At 41.0% G+C, this 16,762-nt stretch overlaps 1 protein-coding gene and 1 pseudogene across 1 annotated transcript; both read left to right on the plus strand.

The window, feature by feature from the left end:
* The first annotated feature begins 94 nt into the window (after positions 1 to 94).
* Positions 95 to 5,497, plus strand: LOC121767927 (annotated as a pseudogene).
* LOC121766772 lies at positions 4,389 to 5,201 on the plus strand. Its single transcript, XM_042163023.1, has 3 exons — positions 4,389 to 4,711; positions 4,971 to 5,022; positions 5,112 to 5,201. Exons 1-3 carry the CDS (start codon positions 4,389 to 4,391, stop codon positions 5,199 to 5,201), a joined length of 465 nt encoding a protein of 154 aa, XP_042018957.1.
* Positions 5,498 to 16,762: the final 11,265 nt, after the last annotated feature.

The following is a 16,762-nucleotide window of genomic DNA, read 5'->3' on the forward strand; positions in this document are numbered from 1 at the left end:
ACTTATATAATGTCGTGTTGAATAATAAAATTCGATAAATAGGAGTACTATTCTAAAAATAATAATTATTACTACTATTCTAAATACCTAAAATAAAAAGAACACTTCTTGATTTCCTCTTTCTTCTCGGCTTTCCTTGAAGATTGTCGCCTGCCACTGTCTTGGATTTAACTTTTTCAATAAGGGAAATTAATTATACGTCGGCGATCGGTAAAATGCAGACGGAAGCGAGGGTCGGAGTGGTGGCGGAGGGAGGGGGGCCTGAGTGCGACAATGACGTCGTCGGTGGTAGTCGAGCCGCCGCGCCAGAGGCAAATCGGCACCGCCCCGCAGTTCCTCGTCGGAGCCGTCAGCAAGACTTGTACCGCTCCTCTCACACGGCTCACCATTCTCTTTCAGGTTTTTACTCATTTATGAATTGCTCAGCATCGTAATCCCTTCTTCAGTTGAAGAATAATACTCACAGTAGTGTGTGTTGTTGAATTGAATTGGATTGAACTGTGACTTCTTATGGTGAATTGAATTAATTGATTGCCTTGGTTTGATAGGGTTTATGTTTACCCTTTTCTTGTATGTGAGATCCCCGTCGTTTATTCTGTGCTGATTTACTTGTTTGATTTTCTATGCGAGTTACGCCTTAGCTTCAAATATTGACAAATCTTTCAATATTTCTTCTAATTTATTTTTTCTGTTGTTTTAGTCATTGTTCTGTTTGAGTCTTCCTGTATTAAATCATTTTACGTGTGAAAATGTATTCCTTTACTTCTTTCTGCTATAGAGGCTGCAGATTTATTGCAGAAATTGTCACTGGACTCGCAAGCCAAGACTATCGAAATTCCCGATGCCACTAAGAAGGTCTCGAAATGGTTTGCGTTATCTATTTTTAAATTCGGTATTTGTAGTATGTTGGCTAACTTTGTTCTTTATTGGTGAATCCTTTTGCTGCTCTGCAGGCATCAGTTGATTCTGGAAATGTGGCTAATGGAATACAATTGGAGCGATCTATCACACCACAAATTCCAGATTTTATGGATCCTACGGTGTGCTACTATCCGTCACCTGCTTACTATTATACTCGTAAGTTTTTTTATTTTGAAATTTGCACCCCACCACTTGAAACGCTGCTCAACTCCCAACCAACTCCAATCATGGTATGCCCTCTTCCTCAAAACCAACGCCGCCCAAGATTGCTTCTTGATCGATCAATCAATACATCATCGCTTGCTCCAACCACCGCATCATAGATTCCGCAATTTTCACCTTCTCCCAAATTCAAAACCCCGACGTATTCGTCTACAACGCCCTCATCAGAGCCTTCCTTACCTGCTTCCGCCCTCTCCAAGCCCTGCGCCACTACACCCTCATGCTTAGGAACGCCGTCCCTCCCACCAGTTACACATTCCCTCCCGTCATTAAAAGCTGTAATCTTTTACAATTCACTGGAGTCGGTCAATGCCTTCATGCCCAGGTGTTGAGAAATGGGTTGGGATCGCACCTTCATCTTCAGACCACCATGGTTGATTTCTACTCTAGTTTGGATACCTGCTGAAGCACGGAAAGTGTTTGATGAAATGCCGGAGAGAGATGCCTTTGCTTTGTCCACCATGATATCCACCCATGTCCGTGCTGGAGACTTTGATTCTGCTAGAAGGGTGTTTGATGAGATGCCCCATAAGAACACCGCCGCCTCAAACACCATGATTCACGGATATGCTGAAGTAGGGGTTGTCAATTCTGCTGAGGCTCTGTTTTATGCAATGCTTGAAAGGGATGTGATTTCTTGGACGACCATGATCAATTGTTACTGCAAACGGGAGATGTATCTGCAAGCAGCCTTGGAGCTTTTCGAAGCGATGAATAGCACAAGAACGACACCTGATAACACGACGATGGCGACTGTCATATCGGCTTGTGCACATCTTGGGGCTCTAGATAAAGGGAAGGAGATGCATATGTATATAATGCAGACAGAGTTTGACATTGATGTTTATATAGGGTCCGCGTTGATTGATATGTATGCCAAGTGTGGGGCTATGGAGAGAGCATTGGTGGTGTTCTTCAAACTGCAGGAGAAGAATCTCTTCTGTTGGAGCTCGGTGATTGATGGGCTTGCGTACAATGGATATGCAGAAGAAGCATTAGCAATGTTCGACAAAATGGACAAGGAGAAGATTGAACCAACCCATGTTATCTTCCTGAGTGTTCTTGCAGCTTGTGCTCACGCTGGACTGGTTGAAGAAGGTAGACGTAGATTCTCCATAATGACTAGCAGATACGGTATACTTCCTGAAATCGAACACTACGGTTGCATGGTCGACCTCCTATCCAGAGTTGGTTTGCTTGAAGAAGCACTAGTCTTGATAAGCAGCATGAGAATGCAGCCGAATTCTGTTATTTGGGGTGCTTTGCTAGGCGGCTGTAAGCTTCACAAAAACTTAGAAATTGCTCAAATTGCTGTGGACAGACTGATGATTTTAGAGCCTGATAATAGTGGGTATTACACCCTCTTGGTTAACATGTATGCTGAAGCAAATAGATGGAATGAAGTGGCGGGGATTAGGGGAATCATAAAGGTGCGTGGAGTGGAGAAGGCGTTGCCGGGCTCTAGTTGGATAGAAGTGAGAAAGAAGATGCATCAGTTTGCTGCTTCTGATAGCTATCATCCATCATCCAAACAGATAAATCAAGTCCTAAATGTGTTAGATTCCCAGCTCAAGCTCTTGGGAGATGCGGCTCAGCTCGATCTCGTTGTGTGAAGTGAAGGATGCAAACAAGGTTTGATTTTGAAGGACGTATAGCATGATAGAAGGCATGAGGAAAGGAACGTTGCCCCCCACAATGGAATGCATTTCAGCATGCGTTTGTTCCAACAACCCAAAGCTAAAAAGTGTTTGGGGTAATCAATACTTTAATGCCAGATTCAATCATACACTTTTCAAATTTTATTTTTTTATTATTTTATTTTTTGAGATGTAGTCGGTGGAACTTAATTTTTCTTGATAATATTGCCTGTACTACAAGTCTACGTCTATAACTATATTGGTGATGATGTGTACAGATTCTTGTATTTGAGCCCACCCATTGAAAACAGAGAGGTAGTTTGAAAAATCAAGAGTACTTCCTAGCGATTAGAGTTGGGTTCTTTTGCCTATAAACAAATATTGACAAGTTATGTTGCTAAAAATAACCAGAACTGCAACTAGATAGTATTATTTTGTTGTGCTGCTTATTAGGGTTTTTCCTTGCTTATCAGAAATTCTCAAGTACTTTTTCCTTGCTTCCACTTGTGGTCTTGTAGTGATGAACTGAGTAACCAACTTTCGTGACTATGTGTTATTTCCCATCATAATTCAAAGCAGGTGGGGCCTGGTGGGGTAAGTTTTGTAGCATGTTAAAAGCAGTTAAAAGAGTAAAACAGTGTGTGTATTATGAGATGTCAGATAGTTGGATTAGGGTCGTTGCAGCTTCCTAGAGTTGTGATGATGTGTACAGATTCTTGTATTTGAGCCCACCCATTGAAAACAGATAGGTAGTTTGAAAAATCAAGAGTACTTCCTAGCGATTAGAGTTGGGTTCTTTTGCCTATAAACAAATATTGACAAGTTATGTTGCTAAAAATAACCAGAACTGCAACTAGATAGTATTATTTTGTTGTGCTGCTTATTAGGGTTTTTCCTTGCTTATCAGAAATTCTCAAGTACTTTTTCCTTGCTTCCACTTGTGGTCTTGTAGTGACGAACTGAGTAACCAACTTTCGTGACTATGTGTTATTTCCCATCATAATTCAAAGCAGGTGGGGCCTGGTGGGGTAAGTTTTGTAGCATGTTAAAAGCAGTTAAAAGAGTAAAACAGTGTGTGTATTATGAGATGTCGGATAGTTGGATGCCTTTTCAAATCTGTCTTTGGATCATCTCCCCCACGTTCCAGCTAAACATACCACTTCTTTCTTAATTCAGCTCTGAATTTTCCTTCATCTTGTACTATTCCAGTTGTTTGCTTTGCATAATGGGATCATGGAGGTTGATTGAGTGCAGTGCATTTTCTCTCCAGGAGGGAAATATTGTCTTTTTCTTCTCTTTTTCGCTGACACGTGAAATCTATTTTTTCTGATTCTGCTGTAACTACTGCCCTAGGTATTTTGTGTGAAAGAATCTGCTACTGATAAGGTTTCAAATAATTGCTTGTTTGTGAATCTGCTGAATTTGAAAGATCTGTTCATCTTGAAGGAGAGAGAGCTGTCAATTTAGATCTTATCCACAAATAAAGGGATGCTTTTGCAAGAACTGTGCAGGGTTGCGAGCTTCATCAGAGACTGTCTCTCTCACACATCATTATCATCATCTTCCACCACATTGGTAATTCGGTTGTTGTATTAGTATGAGCTGTCGATGAAGGATGGGACTTTGATGCCGGTTTTGTTTTGCAAGATTCACTGTCCATTCATCTGCTTCTGCAAACCCTCCGCTGCTCATCTTTACACTTCAGCTCCACTGAAATTGGAGGGCTCTCTTCATGTGGTTCATTCGGCTTTTGCTGTTGACAAGTCGCCTTCTGTGGTTGAAGAAGGGTCGGTAAATGGCAATAAAAATTCTGAGATTATGCTCAAGAGCTGCATTCGGGAGCCCCAAGGCAAAGAGGCCGGGAAGAAAAGAGTTGAGTGGAAGGACAATGCAGGGAAACAGCTCGCTGAGATCAACGAGTTCGAACCCAGGTGGCTACTTTTTCTGTTTCTCTCCGCACCTTTCATTTATCTATTTTATTTCACTGGTTACTCATCTACTACTACTAAGTTTTATCAAGATTGATTCTACTCCACTAGTAATTTCACCATGAAATTTGTTGAGAAAGGCAGGGTTTTGGACCTAAAAGATAAGTTACTGATGATTTGAGGTTTATGCTAAATGAACTGACCTTCCTTGAGCATATAAAACTAAACGATGAGCTTCTCTTTTTAAATGATGAGATTTTAGGGATGGCTACAAATATGATGATCAAGCCACCATACTAGATTGTGAAGCCTCAGTTTCAAAACCAAAACTACAAGCATCCTTTTTTATTTTCAGGGGGATTCTTTGTTTATGGTGATTAGTGCTTTTTTGGTCTAATGCTAGATTATTGCCATAGCGAAACAGGAGATACTCTCGATGAAGAGGATGTCAGCCGCTGTCATTGTGCCATTCTCTGATGTAGCTCTCTATTGACTTGCCTGCTGTCGCGATTGTAGAGGAAGACGATGGTCTATTTATTCTTAGATCTGCGGTTTGAGGTCCAAACCTGCATTCAATCTCTCTAATGAGAGTGGGTATAGCTTCTGCTACTCTCTAATCATCCTCCTTTCTTTGCACAACAAAGAAATGCATATACTCCCATTGGCCCTTAACCTTGCACTCTGTATTTTAATGTTACTAATAATAATATCTCATAAAACGCAGATAATATGGTGCTATTTTTTTTTATGAAAGATCATTCATCAATGGAAAAAGTATTTGGGAAGTTATTATAGTATTGTATATTTTTTCATTTTGACTCCATCATTATAAAGAAAAAATATTATAACAATCATATTTGTCTTCTTTAGGGCATCCGCACCACTGCGGATGTCCCGGCGCCCTTCCCCGCGGAATTTCCACTGCCACGTCATAAGGACTTCCTACTGCTCTGCCACGTCATAAGGACTTCCTACTACACAGTGGCGGAATTCCCCTGCGGAATTCCCGACGGAATTCCCACATTAAAAAAATAACAAATTCACAAATTAACTAATTTCCGAAAGTAAACAAGTTACGAAATTAAAATTCCGACACAAATAGGGAAAAATCCATTAAAAAAAGAAAAGAACATTTCACCAAATTTAAAAAAATACATTTCAATAATTAAAAACTACATCAATGACGACCCCTACGCTGCCACACTTCTTCGATAATATCGTTCTGGTGTCGAACGTGAGCTTGTTTTTGGCGCATGTCGGCAAATGCACGGACTCGCTCGACGTCGTCATGAGGTATCCCCATGCGTATATTTTTCGTGGCCACACCGTGGCTTGGACCGGCAGCGTCAGCATCATCATTGGCCCAATCGGTCAGTGCTGGGCCTTCATCCTCGACTATCATGTTGTGCATGATAATACATGCGTACATGATGTCGGCGATGCTGTCAACGTACCACAGCCGTGACGGACCCTTCACTGCCGCCCATCGAGCTTGGAGCACACCAAATGCCCGCTACACATCCTTGCGCGCTACCTCCTGACGTTGCGCAAAGTATACATTCTTCTCATCCGTTGGGCATCTGATTGTCTTCACAAAGACGGGCCACATCGGGTATATTCCATCCGCCAAATAATAGCCCATGTTGTGCTGGTTGCCGTTGGCGACGAAGTCGACGGCCGGACCGACGCCCATGCATTGTTCGTTGAAAAGGGGCGACGATTGGAGGACGTTGATGTCGTTGTTTGCCCCGGCTACTCCAAAATAGGCATGCCAAATCCACAACCGGTAGTCAAGTACCGCTTTAAGGATCATCGTAGGATTCTTGGCCTTGAAACCGGTAGTGTACAGCCGTTTCCAGGCAGCAGTGCAGTTCTTCCATTCCCAGTGCATACAATCTATGCTGCCCAGCATCCCCGGGAAGCCCTGCTGAGACCCATGCATATCCAACAGAGCCTAACAATCTTCGGGGGTAGGCTTCCGAAGATATCTATCCCCGAATATCTCCCTCACGCCCTGACAAAAATACTTCAGGCAATCGCGGGCTGTCGACTCGCCAATGTGGAGGTACTCGTCGAACATGTCCGCCGCACCTCCGTACGCCAACTGCCTGATTGCGGCAGTGCACTTCTGAATCGGCGTGTGGCCGGTTTACCAGCTGCATCCTCCCGCACCCTGAAATACCCGTATCGACGCTCCAAAGCGCCAACGATACGCATAAACAGCGCCCGCTGCATCCTAAACTGTCGCCGGACTAGGGTCTCCCCAAACAGTGGCTTCGGCGCAAAGTAGTCCTCGTACAACCGAGAATGTATTATATTTATGTTTTTTAATGCATTTTAAACTGTTATTTTATTTTTTTTTAAATGATTTACCTTTCTATATATTTTTTTCCTTTGAAATGTGTTACCTCCTCCGTTCCATGCTAATATAGTTATTTTTCTATTTTGGAAAGTTTCAACATAATTGAGTCATTTCTATTCTTGGCAAAAAGTAATCCTCCATCTTACTTTGTTCTCTCTTCATCTCTCATACTTTATTCTCTTTTTTTTCACCGTCCACTTATCACACTATTCTTAAATTCTGTGCCGAAAAAATGCCTCCAGTAGTGAATCTAAAATTTTCAATTCGAGGATACGAAAGCAATAAATAATTAGGAGTTTTGAAAATCTTAACATTCTTTTTCATTCTCTTAGTCACGCATATGCAAACATAATGACTAAGAAGAAATTATATAGTTTTAAAATATCTATTGTGGAGTAGCTTTTAATCATTTGATAAAACAAAACATGGAAAAAGATAAATAAATTATTTTAACAAAATAAAACAGAAAAAGAATTAATTAAAAATATCTATTGTAGGGTAATTTTTAATTGTTTGATAAAACAAAACATGAAAAAGTTAAACAATTTGTTTTAACAAAATAAAACAAAACCTGGAAACTGATAAACAAATTGTTTTAACAAAATAAAACAGAAATGAATTAATTAAAAATATCTGTTATAGGGTAACTTTTGATCGTTTGATAAAACAAAACATGAAAAGAGTTAATCAAATTGTATTAACAAAATAAAATAGAAAAACCTTTGTGTTAAAAGTAGAGAATAATACCACCAGACAACTGATACTTCATTGTAATGGCAGTGTCACTCACAACTTTGCCGGAACATTTCAGACAGCAAATCATAACTTATTAGGGCACCCGCAACGCTGTGCCGTTGCGGTTCCTATGCCGTTCCGGCGGAACGGTTCCGCGGCGGCACGCGTTGCGGGGTGCGTTCCGTCGCCGTTCCGTGCCGTCGCCATTCCTATGCCGTGCCGCGTTCCGTTCCGGAGGAACGCGGAACGGAACGTTCCGCCACGCGCCGAGGCGACGTGGCGGCCTCCCATTCGACGCGTGAAGCCCACTCGCTGCCCCGCGAGTGGGCTTCGTCCGGTGACGCAATAATTATTTTTTTTTTAAATTTGAATTTAATAAATTTTTTTTTTTTTTGCAACGGTAATGAGACCGTTTTTTTTATATCCGTTTTTTATTTTTTTTTTTAATTTTTATTTTATTTATTTACTCTATAAATACTCCTATTTCATACTCATTTCAATCACAAACACACATCTATTCCTCTCTATTTCCACCCCAATTTTCATCTCAAATCAAATTTTGGCGGATGAAATTATTAAAATTGTGTACTTTTATTTTTTTAGGATTTTAATTGTGTGCTTTTTATTTTTTTAAGTTTAAGTTGTAATTTTTTTTAATGTTGTGTGTTTTTTAATAAAGTGTGTTTGTTTTTTAATAAAGTGTGTTTATTTAAATTGAATTGGGTTGGAAATAAAAAAAAATGAAATTGAATGAATAGTAATTTAAGGAACGGTTAAGGAACGGTTAAGGAACGGAGGGTTGCAGGTTCCGTTCCTTAGTTAAGGAATGAAGTAAAAAAGTACAGTGGGGCCCTCAGATAGTGGTTTAAGGAACAGTATAGGAACGGTATAGGAACAGCGTTGTGGATGACCTAAGCAAAACTCTAAAATTAGTATTTAGCCGTTTGTTTTAGGTAGGGATGTCAATGTAACCCGAACCCACGGGCCGGCCCGAATAACCCGATAAAAATATAGGGTTAGGGTTGTAATTTTGCAGCCCGAATTTAAAATCGGGCCATTCGGGCTGACCCGTTCGGGTTGTCGGGTTAGGCGGGCTGACCCGTTCGGGTTACGGGTCTGCCCGTCTGGTTGAAGGCTTATACACAACGAGCAGTTTTTGTAACGATCATAACTTTCTCTACAAAGCTCCGATTGAGGCGTGCAATATATCCACGCGAAGTTCTTTTGAAAACGAAGAAAATGATATGTATTAGAGGTTTATCAGACTTCAAAATCGCGAGAAACATTGACTCAAACAAGGCTGCTGCACATCCACATATTTTGTGTACATTTTCTAATCCATTTTCTATCATTTCTCAACAAAGATGTAAACATATCAAAATATAGAAATATAATCAAAATCATCCAAGACAACCCTCTAAAACCATGCAAAATCCAAATACGTCAACCGACTATATAAGATCACGAAAAAAATCACTATGTGGTTCATGGATTCATAAATACTCGTATATAAAAGCTTTCTTTTAGTATATTTCCAATATAATAGTGCAAAGTGTTTTGACGCCGCTTCGTCATTGAATTATGCGTACTTTGATGATTCTTAAAACAAAGATAAATTATTATTTGACTTATTTACAGCTGGAATAAATTAAATTTGACTAATCATAATTTAAGAAAACTTAGAGTTACTCCAATTAGCTAGCATCTTGATAATTCACTCTTTAACAATTCAAAATATTTTTGTTACATCTACGATGCACCTCTAACGTTATGAAAATTTTATTTAATTTTCTACGAATTGATTTATGTTTGAATTTTGAAACAAAGTGTTGATTTATGTTTTAAATAGGGATGTCAATGTAACCCGAACCCGCGGGCCGGCCCGAATAACCCGATAAAAATACAGGGTTAGGGTTGTAATTTCGCAGCCCGAATTTAAAATCGGGCCATTCGGGCTGACCCATTCGGGTTGTCGGGTTAGGCGGGCTGACCCGTTCGGGTTACGGGTTGGCCCGTTGGGGTTGAAGGCTTCTGCACAGCGAGCAGTTTTTGTAACGGTCATAACTTTCTCTACAAAGCTCCGGTTGAGGCGTGTAATATATCCACGCGAAGCTCTTTCGAAGACGAAGAGAATGATATGTATTAGAGGTTTATCAGACTTCAAAATCGCGAGAAACATTGACTCAAACAAGGCTGCTGCACATCCACATATTTTGTGTACATTTTCTAATCAATTTTCTATCATTTCTCAACAAACATATAAACATACCAAAATATAGAAATATAATCAAAATCATCCAAAACAACCCTCTAAAACCATGCAAATTCTAAATACGTCAACCGACTATATAAGATCACGAAAAAAATCACCATGTGGTTCATGGATTCATAAATACTCGTATATAAAAGCTTTCTTTTAGTATATTTCCAATATAATAGTGCAAAGTGTTTTGACGCCGCTTCCTCATTGAATTATGCGTACTTTGATGATTCTTAAAACAAAGATAAATTATTATTTGACTTATTTACAGCTGGAATAAATTAAATTTGACCAATCATAATTCAAGAAAACTTAGAGCTACTCCAATTAGCTAGCATCTTGATAATTCACTCTTTAACAATTCAAAATATTTTTGTTACATCTACGATGCACCTCTCACGTTTTGAAAAATTTATTTAATTTTCTACGAATTGATTTATGTTTGAATTTTGAAACAAAGTGTTGATTTATGTTTTAAATACATAAACATAAACATATTATTTATAGATATTTTGTAAATAATTATGTAATGAATAAGTTATTTAAATTTAAATAACTTAATCTTTTTTAAAAATATTAAAGAAAATTAAAAATATGTATTTCATTGTTGAATGATTAATTAAAAATATGTATATAATTAAAGAAAATTTAAAATACGTATTATTTTTTGAAAATATTAAAAAAATTAAAAATACGCATTAGCCCGAATAACCCGGTGGGTTAGCCCGAAACCCGAAGGGTTAGGGTTATGGTCGAACTTTTATAACCCGAAAAAATCATAACCCGAATAGCTCGTACCCGAATTGCCCGACAACCCGAACGGTTGGCCCAAACCCGCCCGACAACCCGAACGGTTGGCCCAAACCCGAACGGGTTGGCCCGATTGACATCCCTAGTTTTAAATACATAAACATAAACATACTATTGATAGATATTTTGTAAATAATTATGTAATGAATAAGTTATTTAAATCTTTTTTAAAAATATTAAAGAAAATTAAAAATACGTATTTCATTGTTGAATGATTAATTAAAAATATGTATATAATTAAAGAAAATTTAAAATACGTATTATTTTATTGAAAATATTAAAAGAATTAAAAATATGCATTGGCCCGAATAACCCGGTGGGTTAGCCCGAAACCCGAAGGGTTAGGGTTAGGGTCGAACTTTTATAACCCGAAAAAATCATAACCCGAATAGCCCGTACCCGAATGGCCCGACAACCCGAACGGGTTGGCCCGAACCCGAACGGGTTGGCCCGATTGACATCCCTAGTTTTAGGGTACAATGGTACCCCCTGTTATGAGCTGGCTCCGCCACTGAATATCTCTATTAACATGGAACAGAGGAGGTACTTTTTAAAAGAGTATATTTCACTTTTTAAAAAGGTAAATAGATGATATATCTCTTTTATTACTTTTCTTTTTGGAGATGCTCAGGCCATCCACAATAGGAATAACCCAGCCATAGCCTAGCCACAAACTCCTTCTGCCACATCATCAGCACTAAAAATCCTCCTGCCACATCATCAAAACAAGCAAATAGCTCAGCCATAGCCTAGCCACATCACTAATAACAATTATATAAAAATTAAATAATTAACAATCACACAATATACGGAATTTAATTTACGAGACATATACGGGAAACATTAATAATACTATTAAAATTTTAAAAAGTACAATAATTTAAAAAAATTACAATAATTAAAAAAAGTACAATAATTCACTCCTCGTCTCCTCCGTCGTTGTCGCCACCCTCGCCTCCGCCTCCGTCGCCACCGTGGCCGCCGCCTCTACTCCCGTCGGTCTCCCTTCGTGCCGCCTCCAACTCGTCCTGCATGCTCATGAGCAATGTTTGAAGCAAACTCTTCTCCACGGGGTCCACCGCCACCCGCCATTCGGCCATCGTCTTGACCATCTGAGCGCGCGTTTGTTGACGCGCGAAGAATTTGAGATCCGCTGTGGATTGGCCAAGGGGGGATGCCGACTGGACCTCCTGGGAACCCCAGGCGACCCCCCTCGCCTCCCGTTGAGCCCGCTTGTGCCCAACCGGGCGAGTTCGGCGAGCGAACGAACGAGGGGTCGGGACCTCCTGGGCCGTCTCGGGGAGGTCGTGGGAACCACCGCTGCTGCCGCTGTAATCACCGGTATAGTTCAATCGTTGCTTCTTCGACCAGCCAGCGTCGACACCTACTCGGAACTTCTCGGAGTCGTTCAGCACAAGATAGCAGTTCCAGTAGGTGAACTCCTTATACAACCCGGGCTGGGGGAAGGCTTTCTCCGCTATCCTCCTGCAGTCTTCCTCCGTTTGGCCACTGCTCTGCATGCGGAGGGCATTGGCGTACAAACCTGAAAATCTGGAGACGGTAGCCCTGATTCGGTCCCACCCCTTCCGGCAATCCTCCCCCTTGCGTGGCCTCCCCTCCGGGCAAAATGTCTGGTAGGCTGCTGCTATCTTGCCCCACAAGTTGATGATCCTCTGGTTGTTCGAAGCGAGAGGATCATCGCAAACACTGACCCACGCCTTGCACAGCGCGACGTTCTCAGCGTCCGTCCACCTCCTCCGGACCTGGCTATCCTCACCCGGCTGCGACGACTCGCCCTTCTTCTTCCCCTTGCCCTTCTTCTTTGGGGCGCCCCGCACTGCTCCCCTCGCGGGAACGGGAGTTTCCGGAACACCGAGCATATCAATCCCCAACTCCTCCAAGGAGAAAGTCTCAAATTGCGTGAACTGCGTCTCCGTTGGGGTCGAAGTGTGCGAAGAAGCAGTCGAAAAATCAAAACTGGGGCGATAGACGTTTTCATCCCCCGGCGTCCCCGGTACCCCCCCTGTCGAGGGTTGCATCGCCGGTACCCACCCTGTCGTCCCCTGCGTCGGGGGCTGCATCGTCGTCCCCCTCCAGGCATCATCTGCATCCCGGGTGCCCACCCCGTCATCATATGCACATCGGGCTGCATCCCCGGTACCCCCTGCCATGCCGGCATACTCCCCCCAGCTGCCATCCCGGGTATCATCCCCTGCCAAGGGTACATGTTGTAGTACCCTGGCATCGGACCCCATCCACCTCCCACGGGTACCGGGGGAGTTTGAGACTCGGTCGTCACTGGAGTACCTTCGTTGGTGTTCTCCATTTCCCGGTGTTGATCTTGTACAGAAATTAAGATCGAGAGAGTACTCGTTAAAACAAGTGGTGCGAATGAAAATGACGTGCAAACCGCGTATATATAGTGTTTCGAAAAAAAAATCGTCTAGGCGATGCGCTAGGCGATCCGGACGCTGCAATAGCGCCGAACGCATCGCCTAGCGCCACGAAATCGTCGAGCGCTAGGCGGTTTTTAATTCCGAAATGGCTGGGCGGTTGCAATGGATCGCCTAGCGCACCGCCTAGCGCCGGTGCTCGACTAGGCGGTGCGCTAGGCGCCATTACGGATGGCCTCATACAAAATCCACGATGCTGCTGGACTAAAATCTAGCCACAAACTCATTTTTTAACTGTCACGTCAGTTTTCAGTCCTAAAAGCTGTGCAACCTGCCCTAAATTTCAGCTACAATTCAATCACACAAAATTATTTAGTTTGATCGCGAGTGAATGTCGAACGCTAAGTCCTATGTTGTCTTTGAATATTTCGGCAATTAATGAAATAGTATTATCCACGCAATTCAAATTATTTTCACATTTTACTTGATCGATTAAAGAGTTTTTGGAATGGCAAAGGTCAATGTTTCATTGACAATCAAAAGAATTTCAAAGTTCAGTACTTGCAATATCACCAATGTGTTAAGTCTTGATTTTTTTTATTACCAAGAGTTTCCATTAGCGGACTGAGTGAGTGTTCATCGTGTTGATTTGTAGAGACCTCAATAAGTAGAACAACTGGCCAAAGATTTAAAGTTGCTCAAAAGTGACTATTCACCGCGCTGATTTATAGACATCTCAATGGGTGGGACAGCTGACCCAAGGATTTAAAGCTGCTCCATGCCCAAAGATAGAGATCAATCTCCTAACTATTTAGTTAAGGATGAACGACCATACCACTTGACCACACCCCTCAGGTTTAAGTCTCGAATTTTTAATATATCTTCTTTTACAAGAAAAGAATTTAATTCTAATAAGTATGAGTACTTCTGTACATTTTTGGGCCTAGCAACAATAAAAGAAAAATTAAGCCCAATCCTTCTAGTCCAGCTCATAGTTGATGAAGCCCATTGTTTCTGCGAAGGCCCAAAAATAGCTCTTTTCTTCATCCCATATGATTTTCCCAAATCTGGGTGTGTTTCTTCTTCCGCAAAATTTGCCAAAAATCCTCCAATAAATTGCAGATTTTTTCCTCTGCCAAAATCCTCGACATATTCCAATCCATATATGAACTTGCTCACCATAGAAGCAAGAGAATTTCACAAGTTTTCACCACCACTTCTATTAAAAAATATGAGAAAAAGAAAACGAAAGAGTGAGGAGTAGCTAAACAAGATCCAAGCTTTACTCTAACGGTGGGTTTTTTCTTTTTTTGTTTTAGACCACAGATAACATTCCTCGAGTGTACTGGACTTTTTTTTTATTCCGTCTTTCGGAGCGACGCATGACCCTCATGCGTCTCCTTTTAATGAAACGCATGACGAAGATGTCGCATGAGGGACATATGTCGTTAAATTTTTATTTTTATTTTTATTTTTTTGAAAGACGCATAAGCGTCATGCGTCACAGGCAAAGACACATTTATTTTTAATAGTAAAATAAAATAAAAAAAAAATGAAAGACGGCTTATGCATGCGTCACAGGCAAAGACACATTTATTTTTAATAGTAAAAAAAAATAAAAAAAAATGAAAGACGGCTTATGCGTCTTTGCCTGTGGCGCATGATGCTTATGCGTCTTAAAAAAAAGAAAAAAAAATAAAAATTTAACGACGCCGTCCCTCATGCCTCTCTATAAAAGACGCTCATGACGCATGAGGGTCATGCGTCTCTCCCAAACCCAGAACAAAAAAAAGTTCAGCACCAACACGGAATCTAAGTTCTATTCTAGAACAAAAAAAGAAAAAACCCCTCCAACGGTATTCTCAACTCAATCCCTGTTTTCAGGTAAATTCTTTCCCCATTAGTTTCGGTGAAGCTATGGCCATTGTTTCAACTTTCAATCAACGACTTTAGTGAAGAGGCTTTGATCTCCTGTGGCTTAACTAAAATTTAGCGAGGTGCTTCTGCAGCTGGAATTAGTGATGTGTAATGGTGAATGAGATTTGGCTGATATATTGTATATGTGTGTACTCTTCCATATTGTGTTGGTTTGAAAAAGATGAGTTTGATTTCTTTATTTCCATAACTGGATTTTCAAAGTTGGAATTTAGTTCTTGATTGAAGTTCAAACTAATTCGAGTGATTTTAAGAATTAATCTTCTGAAATAAACTAAGAAAATATCAACATAGACACTAAATCGTCTTGATTAATTTTTCCTGCAATTCTTGTTACTGCCTAACTCATTGAAGTGTGCATGAATATTGCCCCGAGATGGAAAGGGAAAACAGCCGAAGCAAAAGCCCTAGAAGAGCCAATGTCTGTAATAGTCTCGAAGATTCAAACCTCTCTGATCGAATCCAATGCTCAAGGACTGCTTTCAGAGAGTGCGGTGCTTCTGGAAGCTCTCCCGGAACAAACTGAACTACTTTACCGTGCTTGTATCGGTCGTCCTATTATAACTGCTGAGAAGGATAAGCAATGTGTTACGGACGTCCTCCGTAACGTGACCGGATGGCAATCTTCTCGGACGGATAGGGTGATCAATCCTTCGACAAGCTCGAAGGAAGGCTCACGATTTGCCGTTTCTCGGACGTTCTCCGATGAGCAGCAAAAAAAAGGAACGAAAATTATACTTGATACTCAAGCCAAGTTGGGCGAAATACTGCTTTCATTAATTCATTGAATGAATAAAGTGATAACAATAACTCCTATTTATAATGCTACTAACTTAATGAACAAGAAACAAATATCTAAACAAATATGGAAAAGATATGGTAAATCAAATATGCAACTAAATAATTGGGATATGGATATGATCGTATCAACTCCCCCACGGTTGAAATACACCTTGTCCTCAAGGTGGGAACCACGAACCACTTATGAGAGTTGAAAGCCAAAGCTTTGGCGAGGCGTCTCCTCCTGGATCAAACACATATCGAACAACTAAATATCTCCCTTTATCACCTTTGGCAAAAATCAACAAAGGAGACCCAATGTGGTCAGAAAAATTCCATGCCCACACAAAAAGCTTGCCAACGCTTCCAAGAATGCTCAAACACGACGTGTCATTGCGCGGAGGGATCAACCTTGCATCGGTGTCGAGTGATGTTGATCGAGAATTCCGACGTGTAGCACCCCTCAGATGCAAATCCCCACAGATAAAGGCAATCTCCTTCAATTGTATTGGAAAGGACGGTGCAACTTTATTTCCAACTAATGCACATAGATAAGCACCACCATTTTCACTAAAACAATTCTCAACAACATCGTGAGATGTCATTCGAGCAGCATCGAGTGATGCGACGACCTTCTTAACTTCATCAGTGGAATCGTCCTCCTCTACATCGTCTAACAATGCCTCTTCCTCCTTCTCTTTACTCATATCGGGGCTGCGCTGTGGGTAGATTTCCGCAAAAGATGAAACTTGTTGGTCTTCGAGTCTACCATCTCTACC

This window comes from Salvia splendens, chromosome 15, assembly GCF_004379255.2.
Source record: "Salvia splendens isolate huo1 chromosome 15, SspV2, whole genome shotgun sequence".
NCBI lineage: Eukaryota > Viridiplantae > Streptophyta > Magnoliopsida > Lamiales > Lamiaceae > Salvia > Salvia splendens.

Coding starts and splice junctions, on each gene's coding strand:
- LOC121766772 (XM_042163023.1), top strand. CDS start 4,389: ATGAAGGATGGGACTTTGATGCCGGTTTTGTTTTGCAAGATTCACTGT. Junction 4,712..4,970: donor ATCAACGAGTTCGAACCCAG/GTGGCTACTTTT, acceptor ATGAGATTTTAG/GGATGGCTACAAATATGATG. Junction 5,023..5,111: donor TACTAGATTGTGAAGCCTCA/GTTTCAAAACCA, acceptor GTCTAATGCTAG/ATTATTGCCATAGCGAAACA.